This window comes from Amblyraja radiata, chromosome 4 (genome assembly GCF_010909765.2).
Source record: "Amblyraja radiata isolate CabotCenter1 chromosome 4, sAmbRad1.1.pri, whole genome shotgun sequence".
Taxonomy (NCBI): Eukaryota; Metazoa; Chordata; class Chondrichthyes; order Rajiformes; family Rajidae; genus Amblyraja; species Amblyraja radiata.
In genome coordinates this window covers 62,620,196-62,644,309 of record NC_045959.1, presented here as the reverse complement: position 1 = coordinate 62,644,309, position 24,114 = coordinate 62,620,196, and the positions used below count along the sequence as shown (strand labels likewise).

General features: G+C 42.6%; 1 protein-coding gene across 4 annotated transcripts in view; it reads right to left on the bottom strand.

Annotated features, from left to right (window-relative positions):
* Positions 1 to 24,114, bottom strand: part of esco1 (establishment of sister chromatid cohesion N-acetyltransferase 1) — a 40,125-nt gene that overhangs the window by 3,255 nt on the left and 12,756 nt on the right. Inside the window, exons 3-9 of one of the 4 annotated variants that reach the window (XM_033019620.1) lie at positions 11,274 to 11,379; positions 10,657 to 10,726; positions 6,431 to 6,554; positions 5,297 to 5,428; positions 4,429 to 4,518; positions 3,619 to 3,762; positions 1,387 to 1,571 (exon numbers count right to left, since the gene is read on the bottom strand). In XM_033019620.1, coding sequence (XP_032875511.1) covers positions 1,387 to 1,571; positions 3,619 to 3,762; positions 4,429 to 4,518; positions 5,297 to 5,428; positions 6,431 to 6,554; positions 10,657 to 10,726; positions 11,274 to 11,379 — 851 coding nt within the window. Of the gene's footprint in view, positions 1 to 1,386; positions 1,572 to 1,770; positions 1,927 to 3,543; positions 3,763 to 4,428; positions 4,519 to 5,296; positions 5,429 to 6,430; positions 6,555 to 10,656; positions 10,727 to 11,273; positions 11,380 to 24,114 lie in introns of those variants that run through there. The other 3 variants (XM_033019621.1, XR_004411736.1, XM_033019623.1) reach the window with 3 other exon arrangements.

Sequence of the window (24,114 nt, the reverse complement as noted above, 5' to 3'; positions counted from 1 at the left end):
ACATAGCACCTGTGCAGAAGGGGCTTGGCATCACTTACAGTACCTTGGTATAGATAACAATAAACTAAACTAAAAACCCACTTTTACTGCCCTTCCCAATTTCCCCCAGAAGGAGATGGTGAGCAGTACAAGGTTGCAGTACTCTTGAAAGTACGTTTAAGCCAGGGATTCCAGGATTTAAACTCAGTCAAAGGATGGCATTGTATTTTCCTTCTCGGTATTACAAATCAAAGTTTAAGAAGTTTTTGCAGAGTAGCCTAGTGGAATGACTGCAGTGCATTTTGTAGACAGTGTACATAGCAACCATTGCGTGCACACATAAGGGCTACAGATGCTGGTTTAAAAAAAAGCAAAATGCTGGAGTGACCCAATGAATGGACAATGCTGGCATGAATAGACAATGTTTCGAGTTATGACCCTTTTCCAGACATTGTAGAAGGGGGGGAGAAAGTTGAAAGAGAGGTGGGAGCAGGACAAAGCCAGGCAAATGATAGGAGGATTCAGGTGGGGGGGTTGGGTTGCAGAAGGTTGGACAAAGGCCAGAGACGTAAAGCTCACTTGATTCACTTTGGCTTGTCACACCTCTCTTCCACCTTTCTCCCCCCTACAATGAAGAAGGATCCCAACCCAAATTGTCGCCTATTCATGTCCTCTAGAGATCAGATTCAGATTCAACTTTAATTGCTGCCTAACCCGCTGAATTACCCCAGCACTTTGTATCAACCATTGTATAGGTGGTGGAGGGGATGAATCTTCAGGGTGGTTGACAGTATCAATCAGGATTAAAAAGTTTGAGATGGGTGACTGTGGATGGTAGCAACTATGGAAAGGGGAAAGAAATGAGAATAAATGTATTCTGTTTATCAGTTTGTTTGAAAATTTATATTGTTTGTGAAGTAATTCCAATCCCATTTCGCATACATAGAGGTTAGAAGATTTTTACGGCAGGCTTGACAACTTAAAAATGGCGAAAAGATTTACAGAAATTGGTTTCAGAAGAGAACAGTGAGAAAAAGGAAAGACTTATCAAGGAGGAACAGAAGGGACTGTAAATTGTCTGGGAGCGGTAGCAAGAAATTATGGAAGCTATGTTGCATTGAGTGAGGTCTGGTGTCACTTTAGTGACCCAAAGTCTAGTCCACAAAAATATGAACCAAAAAAAAAAAGACCATTGTATCCCATGCCTGAAGATTATATTGAAATCATGCATGGCTAAATGTACGAAATGCAAATGGAGATGTGATGTTCGATTGATTATTTGAAAGAATGAAAATCAGTTGCATTGTTAATCATTTATTACTTAGTTAAGTTAAAAACATTACCGATTATTGGGATAATATACATGTTAAAAGTGTATCAAAAGCATGTACACAATTTGCCCTTTACCTGAGGCAGTCAGACATTCTTGTAGCAATAGCCTTTCGTCGCATCATACTGAAGACCCAAACTCTACTTATTCCACAGATTGCAGGCTCTGGATTCTTTGAACAACACCATGCGCGCTGGCGTTCATGCATTATTGCATCATTTGATGATTGTTGAATAGCTTTATCTTCTATAACCCTGAAGCCCTACACAGTTAAACAGCAAAAGGAATTAATTAGGATGGATTTAAACAATCTGAACAGGGTCAATATTTAGCAGAAGCAAAGAACTGTAGATGCTGGATAATACACAAAAGAACTCAAAATGCTGGAATAACTCGGCATGTCAGGCAGTAACACTGGAGACATGGATAGGTGAAGTTTCAGAAGAAGGGCCTCGGCCAAAAACATCTCCAGAGATGCTGCTGTCTCACCCACTCAAATACTCCAGCAACTTTGTGTTCTTTTGAGGGTCAATATCTTAATTGCCAACTTAATTAAAACAAGAGAAAAAAAATTAACACAACTTGTGTTGGAATTAAACTCTGCAGATGCTTTTATACAGTGGCTTGCAAAAGTATTCATACCCCTTGAACTTTTCCACATTTTGTCACGTTACAACCACAAACGTAAATGTATTTTATTGGGATTTTATGTGATAGACCAACACAAAGTGGCGCATAATTGTGAAGTGGAAGGAAAATGATACATGGTTTTCAAATTTTTATACAAATAAAAAACTGAAAAGTGTGGCGTGCAAAAGTATTCAGCCCCCTTTACTCTGATACCCCTAAATAAAATCCAGTGCAACCAATTGCCTTCAGAAGTCACCTAATTAGTAAATAGAGTCCACTTGTGTGTAATCTAATCTCAGTATAAATACAGCTGTTCTGTGAAGGCCTCAGAGGTTTGTTAGAGAACATTAGTGAACAAACAGCATCATGAAGCCCAAGGAACACACCAGACAGGTCAAGGATAAAGTTGTGGAGAAGTTTAAAGCAGGGTTAGGTTATAAAAATATATCCCAAGCTTTGAACATCTCACGGAGCACTGTTCAATCCATCATCCGAAAATGGAAAGAGTATGGCACAACTGCAAACCTACCAAGACATGGCCATCCACCTAAACTGACAGGCCGGGCAAGGAGAGCATTGATCAGAGAAGCAGCCAAGAGGCCCATGGTAACTCTGGAGAAGCTGCAGAGATCCACAGCTCAGGTGGGAGAATCTGTCCACAGGACAACTATTAGTCGTGCACTCCACAAATCGGGCCTTTATGGAAGAGTGGCAAGAAGAAAGCCATTGTTGAAAAAAAGCCATAAGAAGTCCCGTTTGCAGTTTGCCACAAGCCATGTGGGGGACACAGCAAACATGTGGAGGAAGGTGCTCTGGTCAGATGAGACCAAAATTGAAGTTTTTGGCCTAAATGCAAAACGCGATGTGTGGCGGAAAACTAACACTGCACATCACCCTGAACACACCATCCCCACTGTGAAACATGGTGGTGGCAGCATCATGCTGTGGGGATGCTTTTCTTCAGCAGGGACAGGGAAGCTGATCAGAGTTGATGGGAAGATGGATGGAGCCAAATACAGGGCAATCTTGGAAGAAAACCTGTTAGAGTCTGCAAAAGACTTGAGACTGGGGCGGGGGTTCACCTTCCAGCAGGACAACGACCCTAAACATACAGCCAGAGCTACAATGGAATGGTTTAGATCAAAGCATATTCATGTGTTAGAATGGACCAGTCAAAGTCCAGACCTAAATCCAATTGAGAATCTCTGGCAAGACTTGAAAATTGCTGTTCACAGACGCTCTCCATCCAATCTGACTGAGCTTGAGCTATTTTGCAAAGAAGAATGGGCAAACATTTCAGTCTCTAGATGTGCAAAGCTGGTAGAGACATACCCCAAAAGACTTGCAGCTGTAATTGCAGCGAAAGGTGGTTCTACAAAGTATTGACTCAGGGGAGCTGAATACTTTTGCACGCCACACTTCAGTTTTTTATTAGTAAAAAAATTTGAAAACCATGTATCATTTTCCTTCCACTTCACAATTATGCACCACTTTGTGTTGGTCTATCACATAAAATCCCAATAAAATACATTTACGTTTGTGGTTGTAACGTGACAAAATGTGGAAAAGTTCAAGGGGTATGAAAACTTTTGCAAGCCACTGTAGGTACTACTATTACAATACAAATTGAACACTTTCAGTTCGAAGATTTTAAAGCAAAGTTAAAATAAAATACAAACCTGCTGTATGTGTTCTGCAATCAAACAGCCAACTATTTTACGATCATTGGAAATGAAGAGAAGAGTTTTTGTTCTGGATGGACACTTAAGTTCTGCTTGCTGAAATCCAAGGTCATTATCAACCATCTCTCGAATTTCTTCAACCTGTTGTTAATATATTGGTCTCAATAAATAAATCAATTACCTTAAATTATCCCCACCAAAATATTAAAACAAGATCGCTACTTTTGCTACTCAAAAGTTTACATAATCTTAAATGTGATGAGCTTGTCAGATTCCATTCAGATATAAATAAGCAGGCAAAAAAAACCAAAGTAGAAATACTGAGACCAACAGTGGCTCTAGTAGAAATTAACTTCAAAATAGATCTTTAAAAATGTCATTAAACATAAAAAATCTTTCAAATTTAGATTGACCGTCTATATCATGTATTTTATTTTTTTCTGTAGGATTTGCAATGATACACAACATTTTGAAGGCTATCTCAAAGGTCAAGAAATCTACAGTATTAAATAAGCCCACATATTACTTTTGGTGTAGTATTTAAATTATGATACACAAGGATCTTCAGGACATGTTATTCAATGTTACTAACTCTAATGGCTTAAGTTTTCAGGATATTGTGTTGCTAGGTGTTGCACAGTATTTTAAATAGAAAAAATTTAAGTTGGAATAAGTTGGAATAAGCCATTTGAAATTTCACAAAATTAATTAAATATAACAGATTTGAATGAATACCTAGAACCTGCTGAATTTATCAGAACCAATTCTTAACCGGTACAAAAACCAAACTAATACAACAAAAGTTACCTTTTTCAAGGCATATTTTGGATCATCAGGAAGTACCATTATTATTTTACCATCAGGATATTCACCCAAAATTCTCTCCTTCTTCCAACCCTAGATTAAGGTGAAAAGAGTACATTTAAACGTGCCTTCTTGACTCATATTAAAAATTATTTTGCAAAGATCAACATCCACCAATACAACTAGATAAAATAGCTCCAATTTATTTTAGATTTGATGCAGACTCTAAATTAGTACACACAAAAATCTTCAGAGGCTTTTACACAAAACTACTATTGTTTATGTTTACAAAATATTATGCCTTAAGAAAACAATACTTAAAGAGTTTTCTAATTGCGAGAATTACAATTATAACAAGTCTATTAAGATTAAAAGTCTTTGAGAAAAATATCTAATTGTTTCCTTTTAAATACAAGGAACTCAGTAATAAAATAATGGCACAATGTAAGATCTTGACACATGAATTAAATCTGCCCTTGCCACATTTCCCATCTTTGACATATGAGAATGAAGCTACCTTTTTAAAGGGATTGGAAAGAGTAGACCAAAATTATATGCATTCTTGCTACCATCTAAAAAGCAGTGCCAACAATGCTTTGAGAATTGCTTCCAGTCAACTATTCCACTGGGGTAAAAATACAAACATTGAAGCTTGAATATGATGCAACAAAGGGCGTGAAGCAGGAACTTGGTGGTGTTGATGAAATGCACTAGAAGAGTGATAAATACGTCTGCGAAGAAAGATTCATGTATACATTTGTTTTTTTGTTTTGTTTTTAAGCATAAACGTCACATTTCTAAAATGATCAACTGATGCAAGTCTTTGCATAACTAGACATCCAGTTTGTGATGTAATGCACTAATATCTTACCACATATTTCACAGCACTGATAAAATGCTTGTGAAATTTAAAGTGCTGAGCTTCATCTTCTGGGATAGAAGCCGCATAAAACATTCCACATGTAGTACAAGAAATTGCTCCAATCCTTTTTTGCCCAGAATCCTGCAAAGATATGTTATAATTCGTTATATGCCCACATAATATTTTATGCATAAAATGTGTTATCATTTCAATTGCTTAATTTGCTATTCATATTTCCTTCAGATGTTTGTACCAATTACAGAGAAAAAAAAATGTATTACAAAGAGCTACCCATATCCTTATCTATAAAACTCTTAACAGTCCATTTCTTACTATTATTTACCTCCCAATTTATCTTCCTTCAAAATAACCTTAGTTTTTCTAGTAGGTAGAGCAAGGAAGCCTAAATTTGAATAATCAGCGCAGTTTGCATAAATCAATGGACGATTTTCAGCAAACAATTTCCTTTCAATACTTTTCCTCTCAATCATCTCTACATATCTGGAGTCTGCTTAAGGATAAGGCTATCCACAAGTCCTGAAGTCACTCTAGTCAGTTCAAGGAATTTTAAACCAGATTGTTTCCCTATTTAGAGACAAGTGTATGTAAAACTCTGCTAGTCTGCCATGTGGAAATCCTGACGGCATATTCCTCATGCATTGAGCATTCGCTGGGTACCAGTTTCAGCACTCGTTTTAAACTCACCAATTTTGTTTGCCTCCATTGAAGCTTACTTGTTCTGTTTCCCAGGATCCTTTGAAAAGTACCAGGTTTGCCAAAATATTCTGTAACATCTTTTAATTGAATTTGTGATGTATTTGGAGTACTAATAAATAACATCTGATAATCCATATAATCTGCTAGTCCAGCACCAAATCCTGAGTGTGTTGGTTTAATGGTTTAATTTCATAACTGGACGTATATGAAAGTCCACCTACCACATTTGTTGACTTTCTCATGAAATGTTATTTAGCCACTTTGTCATATCACAGGTCTCCAACTGCATAGACAATCATGTCTTGGGTTACATTTTGATAAGGAGCCCTTTTTAAAGTGTTGCAACTTTTCCTCTTTAAGTTGACATGTTAAATGGGACTCAGAAATAACACCTACAACTAGTAATGATTTCAGTTCTGAACTTACAAGGTTTATTTGTTGAAGCCCACCTCCATCTGTATTGTCCGATGGCTTGGCTTCTTTTTGTACAGAAAACTCAAGGGGGATTGCAGTGTTCTTCGCTATGGTTAGCTGATTAGACAAAGATACACTTTGAAAGAATAAAAGTTGACACATTGTTCATTAAAAGATATAAACAAAAATCTCTCAAATTGTACTTTCAATTCTACAACATTCATTTGGACAAAGTTGTCTAGCACCACTGGGAATTATATTTACATTTGAGAATATCTCCATTCCATTCCCTAGCTGCAATGAATACAGCCCATTTCATTGACGATTGTTTTTATAAGGAGTTTGTCTACTATGTGGGGCCAAGAATCTTAATCTTCGAATCCAGAGATCCACAGTGGCTTGGCATTCTGGCAGGAGGAAACCTCTGTCTGTTTAAAAATTGGTTTATTAACCATATCACCCCTTTAAAAATGCATGTTGATTATCTGATCAGCTGAAATTTATGATATTGAATCCAATATCCCCAAAGATTAATGCTAATAATTTCTCAACCAATGTTACACTAGTTTATAAATGTATTGGTTCTCCCCTCTCACGCGGCTTAAATAGAAACCCCTCAAATACTGTCAAATGCAATTACATAACATTTTCAGATTTGGTCATGGTGGATTGGGGTAATAATTTTCATACTTGAGCACGCCTCCAAAGGAGTGAATCTGTGGATTCCCCATTGCTCCGAGCTTGGCTGAACACAGGCTAGGAAATCATTTGCAGATTGCCACCTAACGCTCTCCATCAGATGACTCAAGTTATCCTTGTTGTTGAGCAACAAATGGAAGCAGTACTGAAAAGTAGTAAGGCCACCAAGACCACTCTGGATGGTACAGATTCAATATCCATCATCAAGAATGGCTTAGTAGCACCACCAGTGACTGAGCTAGTAAAGCACTGAAGGACATAGCTGCTGGACTCAATCTGTAGCATGTGTTGTGCAAACCATCATGAAGTATAAACTTGCTACAATATCTGTCGCAGATGCAATTGTCCACAACAATATCAAGAATGGGTGGTCTATATACAGAAACATAGAAAATAGGTGCAGGAGGAGGCCATTCGGCCCTTCGAGCCAGCACCGCCATTCATTGTGATCATGGCTGATCGTCCCCAATCAATAACCTGTGCCTGCCTTCTCCCCATATCCCTTGATTCCACTAGCCCCAAGAGCTCTATCTAACTCTCTCTTAAATCCATCCAGTGATTTTGCCTCCACTGCCCTCTGTGGCAGGGAATTCTACAAATTCACAACTCTTATGGGTGAAAACGGTTTTTGTCACCAGTCTTAAATGGCCTCCCCTTTATTCTAAGACTGTGGCCCCTGGTTCTGGACTCGCCCAACATTGGGAACATTTTTTCTGCTTCTAGTCATTTTATAATTTTATACGTTTCTATAAGATCCTCCCTCATCCTTCTAAACTCCAGTGAATACAAGCCTAATCTTTTCAATCTTTCCTCATATGACAGTCCCGCCATCCCAGGGATCAATCTCGTGAACCTACGCTGCACTGCCTCAATCACAAGGATGTCCTTCATCAAATTAGGAGACCAAAACTGTACACAATACTCCAGACGTGGTCTTACCAGAGCCCTATATAACTGCAGAAGAACCTCTTTACGCCTATACTGAAATCCTCTTGTTATGAAGACCAACATTCCATTAGCTTTCTTCACTGCCTGCTGTACCTGCACGCCAACCTTCAGCGACTTGTGTACAAGGACACCCAGGTCTCTCTGTACCTCCCCCTTACCTATTGATTGATTGATTGATTACTTTATTAATTTATTAATCCCCTTATTCAGGGGAAATTCTGATGTCCTTGCAGCACACTAATAAAAATACAACACAGTATTCATAAAGAAATTCAACACCAAAACATCCCCCCACAGTGATTCCCACTGTGGGGGAAGGCACAAAGTCCAGTCCCCATCCTCTTGTCCACCCATAGTCGGGCCTATTGAGGCCTCCACAGTCGCCGCCATGGTGCCCGATTTTCTCGCCGGGTGATGGTACTCCGGCGTCGGGAGAAACCCCAGCGGCTTGGGGTGCCAGGAACGGCCGCCTTCCCACCGGAGCCTGCGGCTTCCAAGCCAACAGACCACGCCAGACGGAGCTCCGCACACTGGTGATCTCGGCGAGATGTAAGTTCAACGTCGCAGCTGGCCGCTCCGCAGAACCGCGGCTCCACGATGTTTTCCTCGGCGGTACCAAGCATACTGGAGTCCCAGCGCGGCGACCCAGGAAAGGCATCGCCCGCTCCGCAATAGCGCTCCAGCGCTGCACTGCCGCCAAAACCGAACCCCATTGAGATAATAATCTGCCCCCTTGTTTTTGCCGCCAAAGTGGATAACCTCACATTTATCTATATTATACTGCATCTGCCACACATCTGCCCACTCACTCAACCTGTCCAGGTCACCCTGCAACCTCCTAACATCCTCTTCACAATTCACACAGCCACCCAGCTTTGTGTCATCCGCAAACTTGCTAGTGTTGCTCCTAATTCCCTCTTCCAAATCATTAATATATATGGTAAACAGTTGCGGCCCCAACACTGAGCCTTGCGGCACTCCACTCGCCACTGCCTGCCATTCTGAAAAGGACCCGTTCACTCCTACTCTTTGCTTCCTGTCTGCCAACCAATTTTCTATCCACGTCAACACCCTACCCCCAATACCATGTGCTCTAATATTAGTCACCAGTCTCCTGTGCGGGACCTTATCAAAGGCTTTCTGAAAGTCTAGATACACTACATCTACTGGCTCTCCTTCATCCATTTTACTTGTCACATCCTCAAAAAATTCCAGAAGATTAGTCAAGCATGATTTTCCTTTCATAAATCCATGCTGACTTGGACTAATCCTTTTACTGCTATTCAAATGCCCCATTATTACCTCTTTAATTGACTCCAGCATCTTTCCCACCACCAAAGTCAGGCTAATTGGTCTGTAATTCCCCATTTTCTCTCTCGCTCCTTTCTTGAAAAGTGGATAACATTAGCTATCCTCCAATCCACAGGAACTGATCCTGAATCTATTGAACATTGGAAAATGATCACCAATGCGTCCACTATTTCTAGAGCCACCTTCCTGAGGACCCTGGGATGCAGACCATCAGGCCCAGGGGATTTATCATCCTTCAGTCCCATTAGCCTACCCAATACTATTTCTCGCCTAATGAAAATTTCTTTCAGTTCCTCTACCCCCTTAGATCCTCTGTCCTCCAGTACTTCTGGGAGATTGTTTGTGTCTTCCTTAGTGAAGACAGATCCGAAGTACCTGTTCAACTCTTCTGCCATTTCCTTGTTCCCCATAATAATTTCACCCGTGTCTGCCTTTAAGGGACCCACATTTGACTTTGCTATTATTTTTCCCTTAACATATCTAAACAAGCTTTTACTGTCCTTCTTTATATTCCTGGCCAGCTTCCCCTCGTACTTCATCTTTTCAGCCCGTATTGTCCGTTTTGTTTCCTTTTGTTGTCCTATGAAAGTTTCCCAATCCTCTGGCTTCCGGCTACTCTTTGCTGTGTTATACATCTTTTCTTTTCGTTTTATTCTATTCCTAACTTCTCTTGTCAGCCACAGTTGCCTCCTACTCCCCTTAGAATCTTTCCTCCTTTTTGGAATTAAATGATCCTGCGTCTTCCGGATTATGCCCAGAAATTCCTGCCATTGCTGTTCCACCGTCATTCCCGCTAGGATCCCTTTCCAGTCTACCTTGGCCAGCTCCTCCCTCATGCCTTCATAGTCCCCTTTGTTCAACTGCATCACTGACATTTCCGATTTATCCTTCTCCTTCTCAAATTGCAGATTAAAACTAGTCATATTATGATCACTACCTCCAAGTGGTTCCTTTACCTCTAGTTCTCTTTATCAAATCTGGTTCATTGGACAACACTAAATCCAAAATTGCCTTTTCTCTGGTCGGCTCCATTACAAGCTGCTCTAAGAATCCATCTCGGAGGCACTCTACAAACTCCCTTTCTTGGGGTCCTGAACCAACCTGATTTTCCCAGTCTACCTGCCTATTGAAATCCCCCAGCCAGTTTTAACTCGTGCTGATCAAACTTCAAGGTTGTCTGGTTAATGCAATTATCCATAAGCGATATGAATATATTTCACTCATTTGTACCGTTCAGGTAAATAACGTCCGCTTAACTAATCTAAAACGATGACAAGTACCTTTCATTTTTTACTTCTGTTGAATCTGGATTACTGAAGAGAATCCGTACAGTTTCCTTCAGCAATGACCCTACAATTTTAAATGAACAAAACAAACATTTTTGGACTGCTCTGAACAACCATTTAAATTATATGAAAATTAATAAAGGCAAAATATAATCAAATAGTTGCTACATACAAACATAACTGACCCACAATGTTAAAACAGCTTAAAATCATTTAAAGATGAAAGTACAACTAGTTAAACAGTACATGGTCAATTTGTGACTGGAGATAGCAATAGCAGTAGCTTTGTTCAAACTACCAAACATGAAATATCCACGCAGTCCATCTTTTGCAAGTAACTTATGAAGATGTAAAAAGAGATGGAAGAGGGAAAAATATTTCATTTATACCAAAGTATTGCTATGGAATATGGATGGAAAAGTTGAAGAGGGTAAGAATTTGGATCTAATGGGGATAACAATTCTGTTGTCTAAAATAGTGCTCTGCAAACAGATATGGTCTAAACACAACATACATGTAACTAAAACACAATCCAATGACAGACCAAAAGCAGGTACACAAGCTCTATCTTTCTTGATACACTGCAATGATAATGATATGTCCAACTGTACCTGACTCGCTTTCCACTTGCTCCTTGACAGGTTTCAGCAGTAATGTTGTAACACAGTTTTTTTCTGGACTACATTCAGGACTTGATTCCAAGTGTAATCTAAAATTCTGGAGAAAACATTGTTTCTTTTTTAATTGGCTGTAAGCAAATTAGAAATGCATGATATATCATGTTTTCATGGACAAATATTATACAAATTGACTTGGTCAAGAAATATTAGCAATGTTGGATTTAAAAGCACATAATACACGCAATGAATTTCTTAGAAAGAAAATATTCAGTTAAGTAAATTGAAAACTTACCACATGGATTACGGGGTTAATAACTATTCTTCTTGGTCCTCAGTGCATTTGACACAACACAGAGGTACCTCAAATGTGCAATGAAACCCAATGGCATACAACACATACCTGGGTACTCTTCTGAGATTTTCACCCAAGCAAGGGAATACTTTGGACTGTGAGGATCAATTGAACAAAAGCAGGTCTTCATGGCATCCAAGACCCTCTTCATTGCATAATGGACCAAGGAGCCTACTGGAAATCAACTTCAGATAGAACCAAAGTTGTTCCACACTGTTCACCCTTCCAATCTAACTGAAACACTTAATACCACCCTCCCTAATGCCACAATCCTGCCCGCTGGCTGATGCCTCAACCCTCCGCCCACCTTCCCATCAAACCCAGGGCTCTCTCTGCTTCCTTCCCTATGCTAAAAAAATGGCCATCAGTCCATAAGGGAAGGAATATCTGAAAGTATGTACGTCTTGGGCCTCAGAAGATAAATTATTATTAGGCATAAGGCCACATTTATAGTACCTATTCAAGGGGTAATTTTAACCTATCTGAAGTTATGTTTAGACTAAGATTACTGTTCTACTACTTCTGTAACACTCACTGAAATAGGCATAGCCAAAGGCAAATTATAAGTTTGTTCTTACATAGAAGTGTTTCTCCAAATTGGCTTGTGAATTTTGGATCCTTCCCTTTGTGAGAAGGCATCTTTCTGAAGCTGGAGGAGACCAAAAATAAATAACTTGTAACATTATAAATTTGGGGATTTAAAGAACTGCGTTTAATTATATGACAGGCTTTTTCACCAAGGAGTTTCAATGATGTAACATTTAAAAAAAAGTTATCCAAGTTTAAAAAAAATAATATAGCGAATTCAATGGTGAGGAATATTTATTACAATTTATACAAGTATAACTCCCTGACCTTGATTGTTTCTCATATTCCTAAAGATTTAGCTGCCAGCAATTGGAAAAAATGTGATTTTTGGAACATTTTACAAAACATTTAAGATTTACAAAGACACAAATACACCAAATGTCCTTGTTGATGTTGCAAGTAGCTCAGCTATTGCAACATTATATAATTCAAACAGGAATGCAACATAACACATACAACTTTCTGACAAAACTATTAGTGCTAAAAGTTGCAGATTCTAAAATTCTTTTGATTTTATTTGTTGAATTAAATGTTTGCATAAATGTTTTCAAGGGTAAAAATGTAATGACAAATTTATCTGTGAAGTTGAGTGCTAAACCGTCATGTAGAGGAAATATGTGTACCTTTATGGGCCTGTACCACTCAGGTGATTTTTCAGCAGACTGCCGGTGACTGTCAAGATGCCGGCAGTCGCCAGAAACACCGGGAACTGGAACGGCGGCTGTCAGAGTGGAACACACACACACACGCAAACACATCGCAAAGGCGGGGGCCGGGCAAACGGGGGGTGGCAGCGCTGCTGAAATTCACAGTGCAAAGCCAAGGTGATAGACACACACTGCAATGAAGAGAAACGTTAAGACGGCTAGCACAGTGTACGGTAAACCCTTTAAAAGAGGGGGGAGGGAGGGAGAAGGGGTGGATACACTTTTAAGCCAGATAACCTTTAATAAGCCAGGGATACCAGGGCTCTCACAACTTTTTTTCTCTGTTTCCAGCCGGGCAACCTAGGCAGCTTTTTTAGGTTGCCAAATGACAGTTTAGGTGGTCATTTAAGACGGCTTGCATGACGCGTGCGATAATGTGCTCGGACGAAGTGCGTAGTTACCAGTCGGAATTATGCTCAATGAAGCATTCACATATTATTTCTGCTTCAAATAAAGTCACAAACTAAACATATTCACCAATCAGGACATGATATATACCATAATGACATGCAGCAAAATTATAATACAGAATATACAGTATCTCAACTCTTTTTACACGTTGCAATGAATGCAATTTCTATTATTTCTTTCCACTTCCAAACAAAAATGTGGTTGGATTATTCAGCGTATGATCAACCTCGGTGAGACCAAGCGCAGGTTTAGCGATCGCTTCGCACAACACCTCCACTCAGTTCGCAATAACCAACCTGATCTCCCGGTGGCTCAGCACTTCAACTCCCCCTCCCATTCCAAATTCGACCTTTCTGTCCTGGGCCTCCTCCAGGGCCAGAGTGAGGCGCACCGCAAGTTGGAGGAGCTGCACCTCATATTTTGCTTGTGTAGTTTACACCCCAGCGGTATGAACATTGGCTTCTCCAATTTCAGGTAGTCTTGGCTTTCTCCCTCCTTCCCCTCCCATTCCCAGCTCTCCCGCAGCCTACTGTCTCCGCCTCTTCCTTTCTTTTTCTCGCCCCCCCCCACCCCCCGACATCAGTCTGAAGAAGGGTCTCGACCCGAAACGTCGCCTACTCCTTCGCTCCATAGATGCTGCCTTACCCGCTGATTTTCTCCAGCTTTTTTGTTTACCAACGGGATCCCCACCACTGGCCATATCTTCCCATCTCCTCCCCTGTCGGCTTTCCGCAGTGACCGCTCCCTCCGTAACTCCCTGGTTAATTCGTTCCTTCCCACCCAAACCACCCCCTCTCCTGGCTCTTTCCCTAGCAACCGCATGAAATGGTACATTTGTTGCTTTACCTCCTCCCTTGACTCCATTCAAGGACCCAAGCAGTCTTTCCAGGTGCGGCAGAGGATTACCTGCACCTCCTCCAACCTCATCTATTGCATCCGCTGCTCTAGGTGTCAGCTGCTCTACATCGGTGAGACCAAGCGTAGGCTTGGCGATCGCTTCGCCCAACACCTCCGCTCGGTTCGCAATAACCAACCTGATCTCCCGGTGGCTCAGCACTTCAACTCCCCCTCACATTCCGAATCCGACCTTTCTGTCCTGGACCTCCTCCATGGCCAGAGTGAGGCCCACTATAAATTGGCGGAGCAGCACCTCATATTTCACTTGGGTAGTTTACACCCCAGCGGTATGAACATTGACTTCTCCAATTTCTGGTATTCCCTGCTTTCTCCTCCCCTTCCCAGCTCTCCCTCAGCCCAATGTCTCCGCCTCTTCCCTTCTTCCTCCCGCTCCCCCCCCCCCTCACATCAGTCTGAAGGGTCTCGACCCGAAACGTCGCCTATTTCCTTCGCTTCATAGATGCTGCCTCACCCGAGTTTCTCCAACATTGTGTGTGTGTGTGTGTGTGTGTGTGTGTGTGTGTGTGTGTGTGTGTGTGTGTGTATATAAAATCACACACACATATATATTTATATATTCATATATAAATATACACTGTTTTGTTTTCTCGTTTATAACATTGTTTACAGAGTACCATGTTTACAAATTCTGTTGTGCTGCTGCAAGTAAAGCCCCTGTCCCACTTGGGAAACCTGAACGGAAACCTCTGGTGACCTTGCCCACGACCCAATGTTACCATGAGGTCGCTGGAGGTTTTGGTCACTCGCCTGGAAAGCCTCAAGCTGGATCGACCGAAGCTTGAGCTGCATCTAACGACCACACACACACGCACAGCTAAGGTGGGGGCCATGGAGAGCGGAGAAGCGCTGTCTGCGCGATGAAGAGGAAGGTAAATGGCTGCCACAGAGCACGGTAAGCCTTTTAGAGAGCGCGGGGGGGGGCTCGGAGAAGGAGAGAGAAGCAGATAGAGGGGAGAGAGAAGGGGGGAGATGAAGGGGCACTGGCTTCGACCAAATGGCAAACTATTTTTAGTCAAGGCCGGTTTTGATCATGTTGAAACAATCGAAGCAACCTAGAAGAAGCCTCGACCACACGGAAACCACTTTCGACCATTAGGGAGAGTGACCAAAACCTCCGGCGACCTCATGGAAATCCTGGGTCGCGGGCAAGGTCACCAGAGGTTTCCCTTCAGGTTTCCTAAGAGGGACAGGGGCTTAAGCACTTCATTGTTCTAACTGGGATGTGAGAGAATAAAACACTCGACTCTTGACTTATGTCGCTAATGTGTGGGATAGAACTCGTGTACGGGTGATCAGTGGTCGGCGTGGACTCGGTTGGCCGAAGGGCCTGTTTCCACGCTGTATCTTTAAATTAAACTAAAAACACTAAAACCAGAGGAAATCTAAAGAAGGGTCTCTACCCGAAACATCACCTAATTTTGTCTATCCAGAGTTGCTGGCTGCTCCATGGAGTTCCCCTGCACAATTAAAGCATGGAATAGTCTTCACCCTACCCTAGTTACCCAACCAGACACAACTAAATTTAAGGTAGCTCTTTTTTTCCCCAAGAACCCTTTTTTGCTTAAGTCCAAGCCAAGAGTCAAGAAAGTTTTATTGTCATGTTTCCCAGATAGGACAACGAAATTCTTGCTTGCTGCAGCACAACAGAATATGTAAACATAATACAGAACAGGAGATAAAAGTTCAGTGTGTCTATATACCATAGACCATATATATATATATATACACAATAAATAAACAGAAAAAGGCTGTTATTTTTCAGAGTTTGGAGTTTGGTGGTGGAGGGTCCACTCCAGTATAAATTCCATTTGGAATATTTTTGGAGGTCCAGGAAACCAAGAAGCAAGAGTTACTCCAGGGAGTTACTCCAGCTCCAGGGAGTGATTCTTCGTTTTATTTCAGCGGTCGCGGCGACCGGACAGCAATGGCGGCCAGATCTCCCAAAATGCAAAGTGATGGAGAAAGTGCCCAACGCCGACCAGTTGCCGTGGCAGTGCGCATGTGCAGGGCGGCCGATGATGTGCTGGCCCTGGTTGTGCACACGTGCAAAGCGGCCGACCGTGCCGGCGGACGAGGAGCGGGCGGAGAGCGGAGAACCGGATACGGTTACGGATGGCGGGCGGAGACGGAGAGTGACAGAGAGAGAGAGAGATAGAGAGGGGGGGCCCTCTCAGAGTTGAACGATAGGTGTCCCGGGTGCTTGCCAAGCCGGGCAACATGGCATGGCTCTTAGGTTGCCCGGTGGAACTTTAGGTCGCCATTGGCACCCGGGCAACCGTTAATTTCGAGCCCTGGATACACAGCTGTGAAGTTCGGCGGGCATTTAACATTACCGGTTGGTTATCCTTGGTTCTGAAAACTCGTGCTTACATTTTTACCCCCCCCCAATGAGCCAATGAAAATGACTGGTCAGCAAAGGCGATTAACCAAAACTACCTATGACTGCCTATAATTACATGGCGGCCCCACTACAACTGCAACTACGACTACAGGATTATCGATTTTCTCCATGGCGACCAATTTTTGGTTGCAGAGAATTTTCAACATGTTGAAAAAAATTGAGGTGACCATACTGAGGCCACAACTAGTTCCCAGAATGCGGGAACCACTCGCGACCATGAAGGAGACTCACCAGAGACCACCAGCGAACACGTGGAGACAATATGGCGATCATGTGGCGAGCGCTCGCCTAAAAAGTCGCCGAAGTGGGACAAGCCCATCAGGCTTTACTGCACACATTAACAATGGAGGGACACCATCTAAGTACTGAATGCAGAAAGGCTCTTTGCAAGGTCATGGTTTTCCAATGACTTCACACTGTAGGGTTTTAATCATGCTGCCTAATAATCTTTATCCTTGGGTCCATGTTCTGACAGGATTTTATTATTGTGATCTAAATGTTAATGAATGGCAAGCTTCTTGATAATTCAGAACGTTGTCTACTGTACTTAGTGTGTGGGAAAGAACTGCAGATGCTGATTTAAATCGAAGATAGACACAAAATGCTGGAGTAACTCAGCAGTACAGGTAGCATCTCTGGATGGAAGGAATGGGTGACGTTTCGGTTCGAGACCCTTCGTCAGACTGATCTACTTAGTGCTGCTTTGTATAGCTCTTACATTAATTTAATAATCATAAGGAAACAATGACATTTAAATTTCTACTCAGCTGCACAGCCCCACATGGTACTACTGACTTGTTACTGCAAATGCTAACATGAACACTTCCATTATCAGATTACCAAGAAATGGTATCCCACATTAGGGTGATTCTTCAGTAAGTGTCTACTTTTAAGTTTCTGGAAACCTGAAAATAAAACTTAAATTTTTGCAACTTTGAATGTTGTTTCACATAAACATCTCTACTATGGGAAACATATGTCTGGCGTAATCTTTTAGAGAATTTAGTTTATTTTTTCCTCTTCTTTTTCCAGGTTGCCTATTGCATTCAGTCATAGCCGTCATATTTTTATGATGAACAACACTGCAAAATATAACTGATTTAAGAATATAAAATCAATTTTTTGTCGCAGTCTTTCAAATTATAGAGCATCTTCCTCTAATAAACCACCAAAAAACTTTCAGTTAATGCATTGATTTTAAACCTTTGTAACAGTTTATTGCCGGAATAAATGGTGGTTTTTAGGAAGAATGGTAATCTTCACATAACTTTTCACCAACTTCCTCTAAAACAATATTAACTTCAGATGAATAGGCAGAAGCATACTGTTCATTTATCAATTACAATGGATAATTATGGTGATTGTGGTATTATTTTACACATTATGAGCATAAAATACTCATGTGATGGATATGACCCAGCATGGTGCAGATGATCAAGTTTGGTAGCTTCGCATGATGGAGATGATTAAAACTATGTTTAGGGCTAGGGTTACTTACCCCCAATCTCCAGCAGCTCTAGATCCATCTCCTGCCAGACACAAAGCCCCGGTGGGGGGAAACAAGGGCTGAAGAGGGACATCACGTCATGGCAAGATGCAACGGCTGTAACAGCTTTGTGTCCGGCTGGAGCTGGATGGAGATCGGGGGTTAAGTTGCGGATGTGGTCGTGACGGGAATGGTAGCCCAAGCCTTTAGCCCAGGATGGCCTCGCCGGAAGGCCTTGCCTGGCCATATTATTTGGACGAATGGCACATGGCACGATTTGTTCTCCAGAACAAATCAAAAAGAACGATTTTTAAAAAATGTTCTAAAAGTTCAGCACCGTTCGAAGATGGTGCTGAATAAAGGTATGTACCCGCTCTGCAGCAAGAAACTGAGTTTTCACATGCTTCTCGTACCGCGAATCAGGAGTAATTCACAAGGCAGGGGACTTTTGAATTCCGCGGTCTTTTGAGGTCGGAAGTTCGCATCTATTCTATTTATAGCCATGTGGGACGGCTCAACAAAGGAGCGTGACGGTAAATGACTCCAATCATCGGGACAAGAAATTGTTGAAAAAACGGTAAGATTTATAATTTTATCAAGAATAGAGGAATTTTTTTTAAGGGTGATAAATATTTTAATTATTAATACCTACCATTTAAAAGTATTTTAATTTCAGATAGATCCCCCAATTAAATAGATATGCCGACTTGAAATAGTATAGTAACCATCAGGACATGCGGTTTTCGGGGAGGTGAGGGGGGCGGCGGCATTGAACATCGGGAATTAAAAAAAAAAATGTTTTAAACACTTTATTTAGGGTTTGATCTTTATTTATGAGGATTATGTTTATTAACAATATAGAAAAAGAAGAAATGGGATAGAATTACAGATTTTCCTTTAAAAAAGCATCAAATTAGCAGAACACCAAAGTAGACACTTACTGAAGAATCACCCTTTACTGTATCTCTTAGACTGCAGGACAGAACATAGAACAGTATGGCACAGGAAAAGGTCCTTCAGTCCACAACGTCTGTGCCGAACATGATGCGAAGTGCACCTCCTATCTGCCTGCACAATCCCTATCCCACCATTCTGTATCTATGTAAAAGTCTCTTAAATGCCAGTCATATGTGCCTCCACCACCACCCCTGGCAACACATTCCAGGCACGCAACATCTTTTGTTTAAAAAAAAAATCTTACCCTGCAAATCTCCTTAAAACTTTGCTCCTCTCACCTTAAATATATGCCCGATAGTATTTAATATTTCCATCCTGATAAAAAGGTTCTGACTCTGTATCCTATCCATGGCTCTCATAATTTTATATACGTCTATTATTTGTCATTGCAACCTCCAGTGTTCCAGAGAAAACAATTCAAGTCTGCCCAATTTTTTCCTAAAGTTAAAACCCCTTAATCCAGGCATCATTCAGGAAACGCCTCCCCATCCTTCTGGCAATGAAGTGACCAGAACTGCAATCAAAATTCCCAAAAAACAAAGTTCTATAAAGTCGCACCATGGCTTCCTGACCAATGAAGGAAGGCAAGCATACCATATGCCTTTGTTATCACTTGATCTACTTACATTGCCACTTTCACAGAGTTATGGACATGGACCCAAAAATCCTTCTGTATATCAATACTGGTAAGGGTCAAGCCACTAATTGTAAATTTTGCTCTTACCATCAAACTCCTAAAGTGCAATACCTCATACTTGCTCAGATTAAACTTCACCTGCCATTGTTCCACCCATTTCTGTGGCCTATTTATATTCCACTGCATACTTTTGACAGTCTTCCTCACAGTCCGCAACCCCAGCAATCTTGATGTCACCTGTAAACGTACTGCAGTTGCCGACTTTGAGGGAACCCCTGTTCGTTACGGAGCTGGAGCTGCCGTCTGTGAGGGAATCCCCGTTCCAGCGCAGGTCCGCAGAAACAGCAGGTACAGCAAGCACAGTACCTGGAAACAAAGGGGAAGCCTCCATTGTGTCCGGAAACGTGGCCGTCGGGCAGGACTTCAGGTCAGAATGAAGCGCAGGGGCCTTCGGCCCCCTCTCCCAACTATCCTACTGGCTAATGTACAGTCCCTTGAAAACAAAGTGGAGGACTTAAGGGCAAGATTGCTTTATCAAAGGGAGCTGAGGGAATGCTCTGTGTTCTGTTTCACAGAGACATGGCTCACCCCCAGCTCCCCAGACTCAGCGGTCCAGCCTGAAGGGTTCTCCATCCACCGCATGGACCGTACCCTGGCATCTGGGAAAGGGAGAGGAGGGGGCGTCTGCCTCATGGTCAACTCTGCGTGGTGTTCCGACATGGCAGTCCTGTCCAACTCCTGCTCTCCACACCTCGAACATCTGGCGGTGAAGTGCCGTCCCTTCTACCTCCCGAGAGAATTCACCTCCGTTATCCTGACCGCGGTCTACATCCCACCCCAGGCAGACGTCCGTCTGGCACTGGAGGAGTTGCATGCCGTGGTCAACAAACACCAGACGTCTTACCCCGAGGCATTTACCACCATTGCTGGGGACTTCAATAAGACGAACCTCAAGAAATCACTCCCCAACTTCCACCAACATGTCTCCTGCTGCACCAGAGGACCTAACACCCTCGACCGCTGCTACACCACCATCAAGAATGCCTATCGTTCTATCCCTCGCCCTCACTTCGGTAAGTCCGACCATACCGCGGTGCTGCTTCTTCCTGCCTACAAGCAGCAATTAAAGAGCGCACCCCCAGAAGTGAGGACAGCACAGAGCTGGTCGGGGGGGGGCAGAAGAACAACTCCAGGACTGTTTGGAGTCTGTAGACTGGGCAATGTTCAAGGACTCGGCAACGGACTTGAACGAATATGCCACAGTCGTTACAGACTTCATAAAGAAATGTGTGGAGGACTGCATCCCTACAAAAACCTTCCGAGTGTTTCCCAATCAGAAACCTTGGATGAACTTTGAGATCCGCACTCTCCTGAAGTCCAGACACAGGGCATTCACATCCAACGATACAGTGGCCTACATGAAGACCAGATACGACCTTGGTAAGGCCATCAAAAAGGCCAAAAGGGACTTCTGCTCCAAACTGGAGGACGAGACAGATGTTCGGCAGCTGTGTCAGGGTCTGAATGCAATCACCTCCTACAAGGCAAAACCAGGAGGCAGCTCGAATGCCGGTGTAACATCACTCCCTGACGAGCTCAATGCGTTTTACGCACGCTTTGACAGGGAGAATACTGATGTGCCTTCCCGATCCCCCATTCGCTGTGATGGCATTTCAGTCTCAGTCACAGAGGCCGATGTCTGGAAATCCTTCAGAGGGGTGAACCCCCGAAAAGCACCTGGACCTGATGGTATACCCGGCCGTGTTCTAAAAACCTGTGCGGACCAACTGGCGGGAGTTTTTACGGACATTTTCAACCTCTCACTTCTGAGGTCTGAGGTCCCCACCTGCTTTAAAAGGGCATCAATTATACCGGTGCCCAAGAAGAGTAAGGTGACGTGCCTCAATGACTATCGACCAGTGGCACTAACGCCGGTGGTGATGAAGTGCTTTGAGAGGTTGATCATGGAGCAAATCAACTCCTACATCGACAAAAACCTGGACCCACTGCAGTTCGCGTACCGCCACAACAGATCAACGGTGGATGCGATCTCGCTGGCCCTCCACTCCGCACTGGACCACTTGGACAACAAAAACTCATATGTCAGGCTGTTATTCATTGATTACAGCTCGGCATTTAACACAATCATCCCCTCCAAACTGGTTACCAAACTCGCAGAACTGGGTCTCTGCGCATCCCTCTGCAACTGGATCCTCGACTTCCTCGTCCACAGACCACAGTCTGTTCGTATTGGTGGAAATGTGTCAGCCTCAATAACAATCAGCACGGGAGCACCTCAAGGCTGCGTGCTCAGCCCCCTGCTGTACTCACTCTATACCCATGACTGCGTAGCGAACCACAGTGCGAAGTCCATCATCAAGTTCGCTGACGACACCACTATTGTGGGGCGTATCACTGATGGGGATGAGTCAGAGTACAGAAGAGAGATCGAGCAACTGTCCATATGGTGCCAGCGCAATAACCTGGCCCTGAACACCAGCAAAACCAAGGAACTGATTGTGGACTTTGGAAGGAGTAGGAGGGGGACCCACAGCCCCATTTATATCAACGGGTCGATGGTTGAAAGGGTCAAGAACTTCAAATTCCTGGGGGTGCACATCTCTGAAGATCTTTCCTGGTCCGAGAACACGAACGCAATTATCAAAAAAGCTCATCAGCGCCTCTACTTCCTGAGAAGATTACGGAGAGTCGGATTGTCAAGGAAGACTCTCTCTAACTTCTACAGGTGCACAGTCGAGAGCATGCTGACCGGTTGCATCGTGGCTTGGTTCGGAAATTTGAGCGCCCTGGAGAGGAAAAGATTACAAAAAGTAGTAAACACTGCCCAGTCCATCATCGGCTCTGACCTTCCTTCCATCGAGGGGATTTATCGCAGTCGCTGCCTCAAAAAGGCTGGCAGTATCATCAAAGACCCACACCATCCTGGCCACACACTGATCTCCCTGCTACCTTCAGGTAGAAGGTACAGGAGCCTGAAGACTGCAACAACCAGGTTCAGGAATAGCTACTTCCCCTCAGCCATCAGGTTATTAAACCTGGCTCGGACAAAACTCTGATTATTAGCAACCACTTTCTGTTATTTGCACTACCAGTTTATTTATTCATGTGTGTATATATTATATCATGGTATATGGACACATTTATCTGTTTTGTAGTAAATGCCTACTATTTTCTGTGTGCTTAAGCAAAGCAAGAATTTCATTGTCCTATACAGGGACACATGACAATAAACTCACTTGAACTTGGACTTGAACTTGATCTATGTTTATGTATATCGCCGAGGTCCCAGCACAGTTCCCTGTGGAACTCCATTGGTTAAAGGCCACCAGCCTGAATATTGTTGTTCCATCACAACTCTTCTATCAGTAAGCTAGTTCAGAATCTAAACAACCCGATACTTCAGTGCATCTTAATCTTCTGGATAAGCCTACCACAGGGGACTTTATCAAATGTCTAACTAAAACCCAGGTAGGCAACATCTACCACCCTACCCTCATCCATTATCTTCGTCACCTACTCAAAAAATGTGATCAAATTAGTAAGACACGACCCAGCACGTACAAAGCCTTTTTAATTAATCCATTCCTTTCCAACGAGAAACAATCCTATCCTGAACAATGGCTTCCCAACCACTGATGTGAGGCTCACTCTCCTGGAATTCCCTTTGTAATTAAACAAAGGAAGGACATATGGCAAGTAATAGGTGGATACAGGTGAGGGGGATTGTTGACAGGCAGATGGCTGGACAAAGGCTAGAGATGAAAAGACAGGTGGATCACAGAGACTATCATGGTGGCACTCCAGGAAGCACTGGAGGATTTGTCCACCGAGGCAATAAGCGTAGAGCTTAAAAACAAGAAAGGAGCAAGCGCTCCAATTGGAATGTAATGTACGCCCCCCAATAGAAAGCAAGGGATAGAGGAACAGATATGTGGAGAGATTACCGAAAGATGCTAAAGCAACAGAGTTGTCCTGGTGGCTTTAACTTCCAAAATATTAACTGGAACTTGCTTAGCATGCGGACCAACCTCTCAAATAAAATAACTTTGATATGCTGGTTTGTAGAACAGCAAATTACCATGTGGGCAGAACAAGCAATTTGAAATGCAAATACCTTATTGCATGGCATTTGGAAGTGGTTGTATAGGTGAGACCACTCTTGGAGTACCATGTGCCTTATGGGCAAGGGATTCTAGATAACGATGAAATAAAAGTCTACTGCCGATGATTCACAACACTTCATAAATTGGACACTGTAGTTACTTTGACTGCGAATGAAATAAATCCATTCTATCTCTGTCCCGCCCACTCCCCTGACATCAGTCTGAAGAAGTGTCTCCACCGAGAAAGTCAC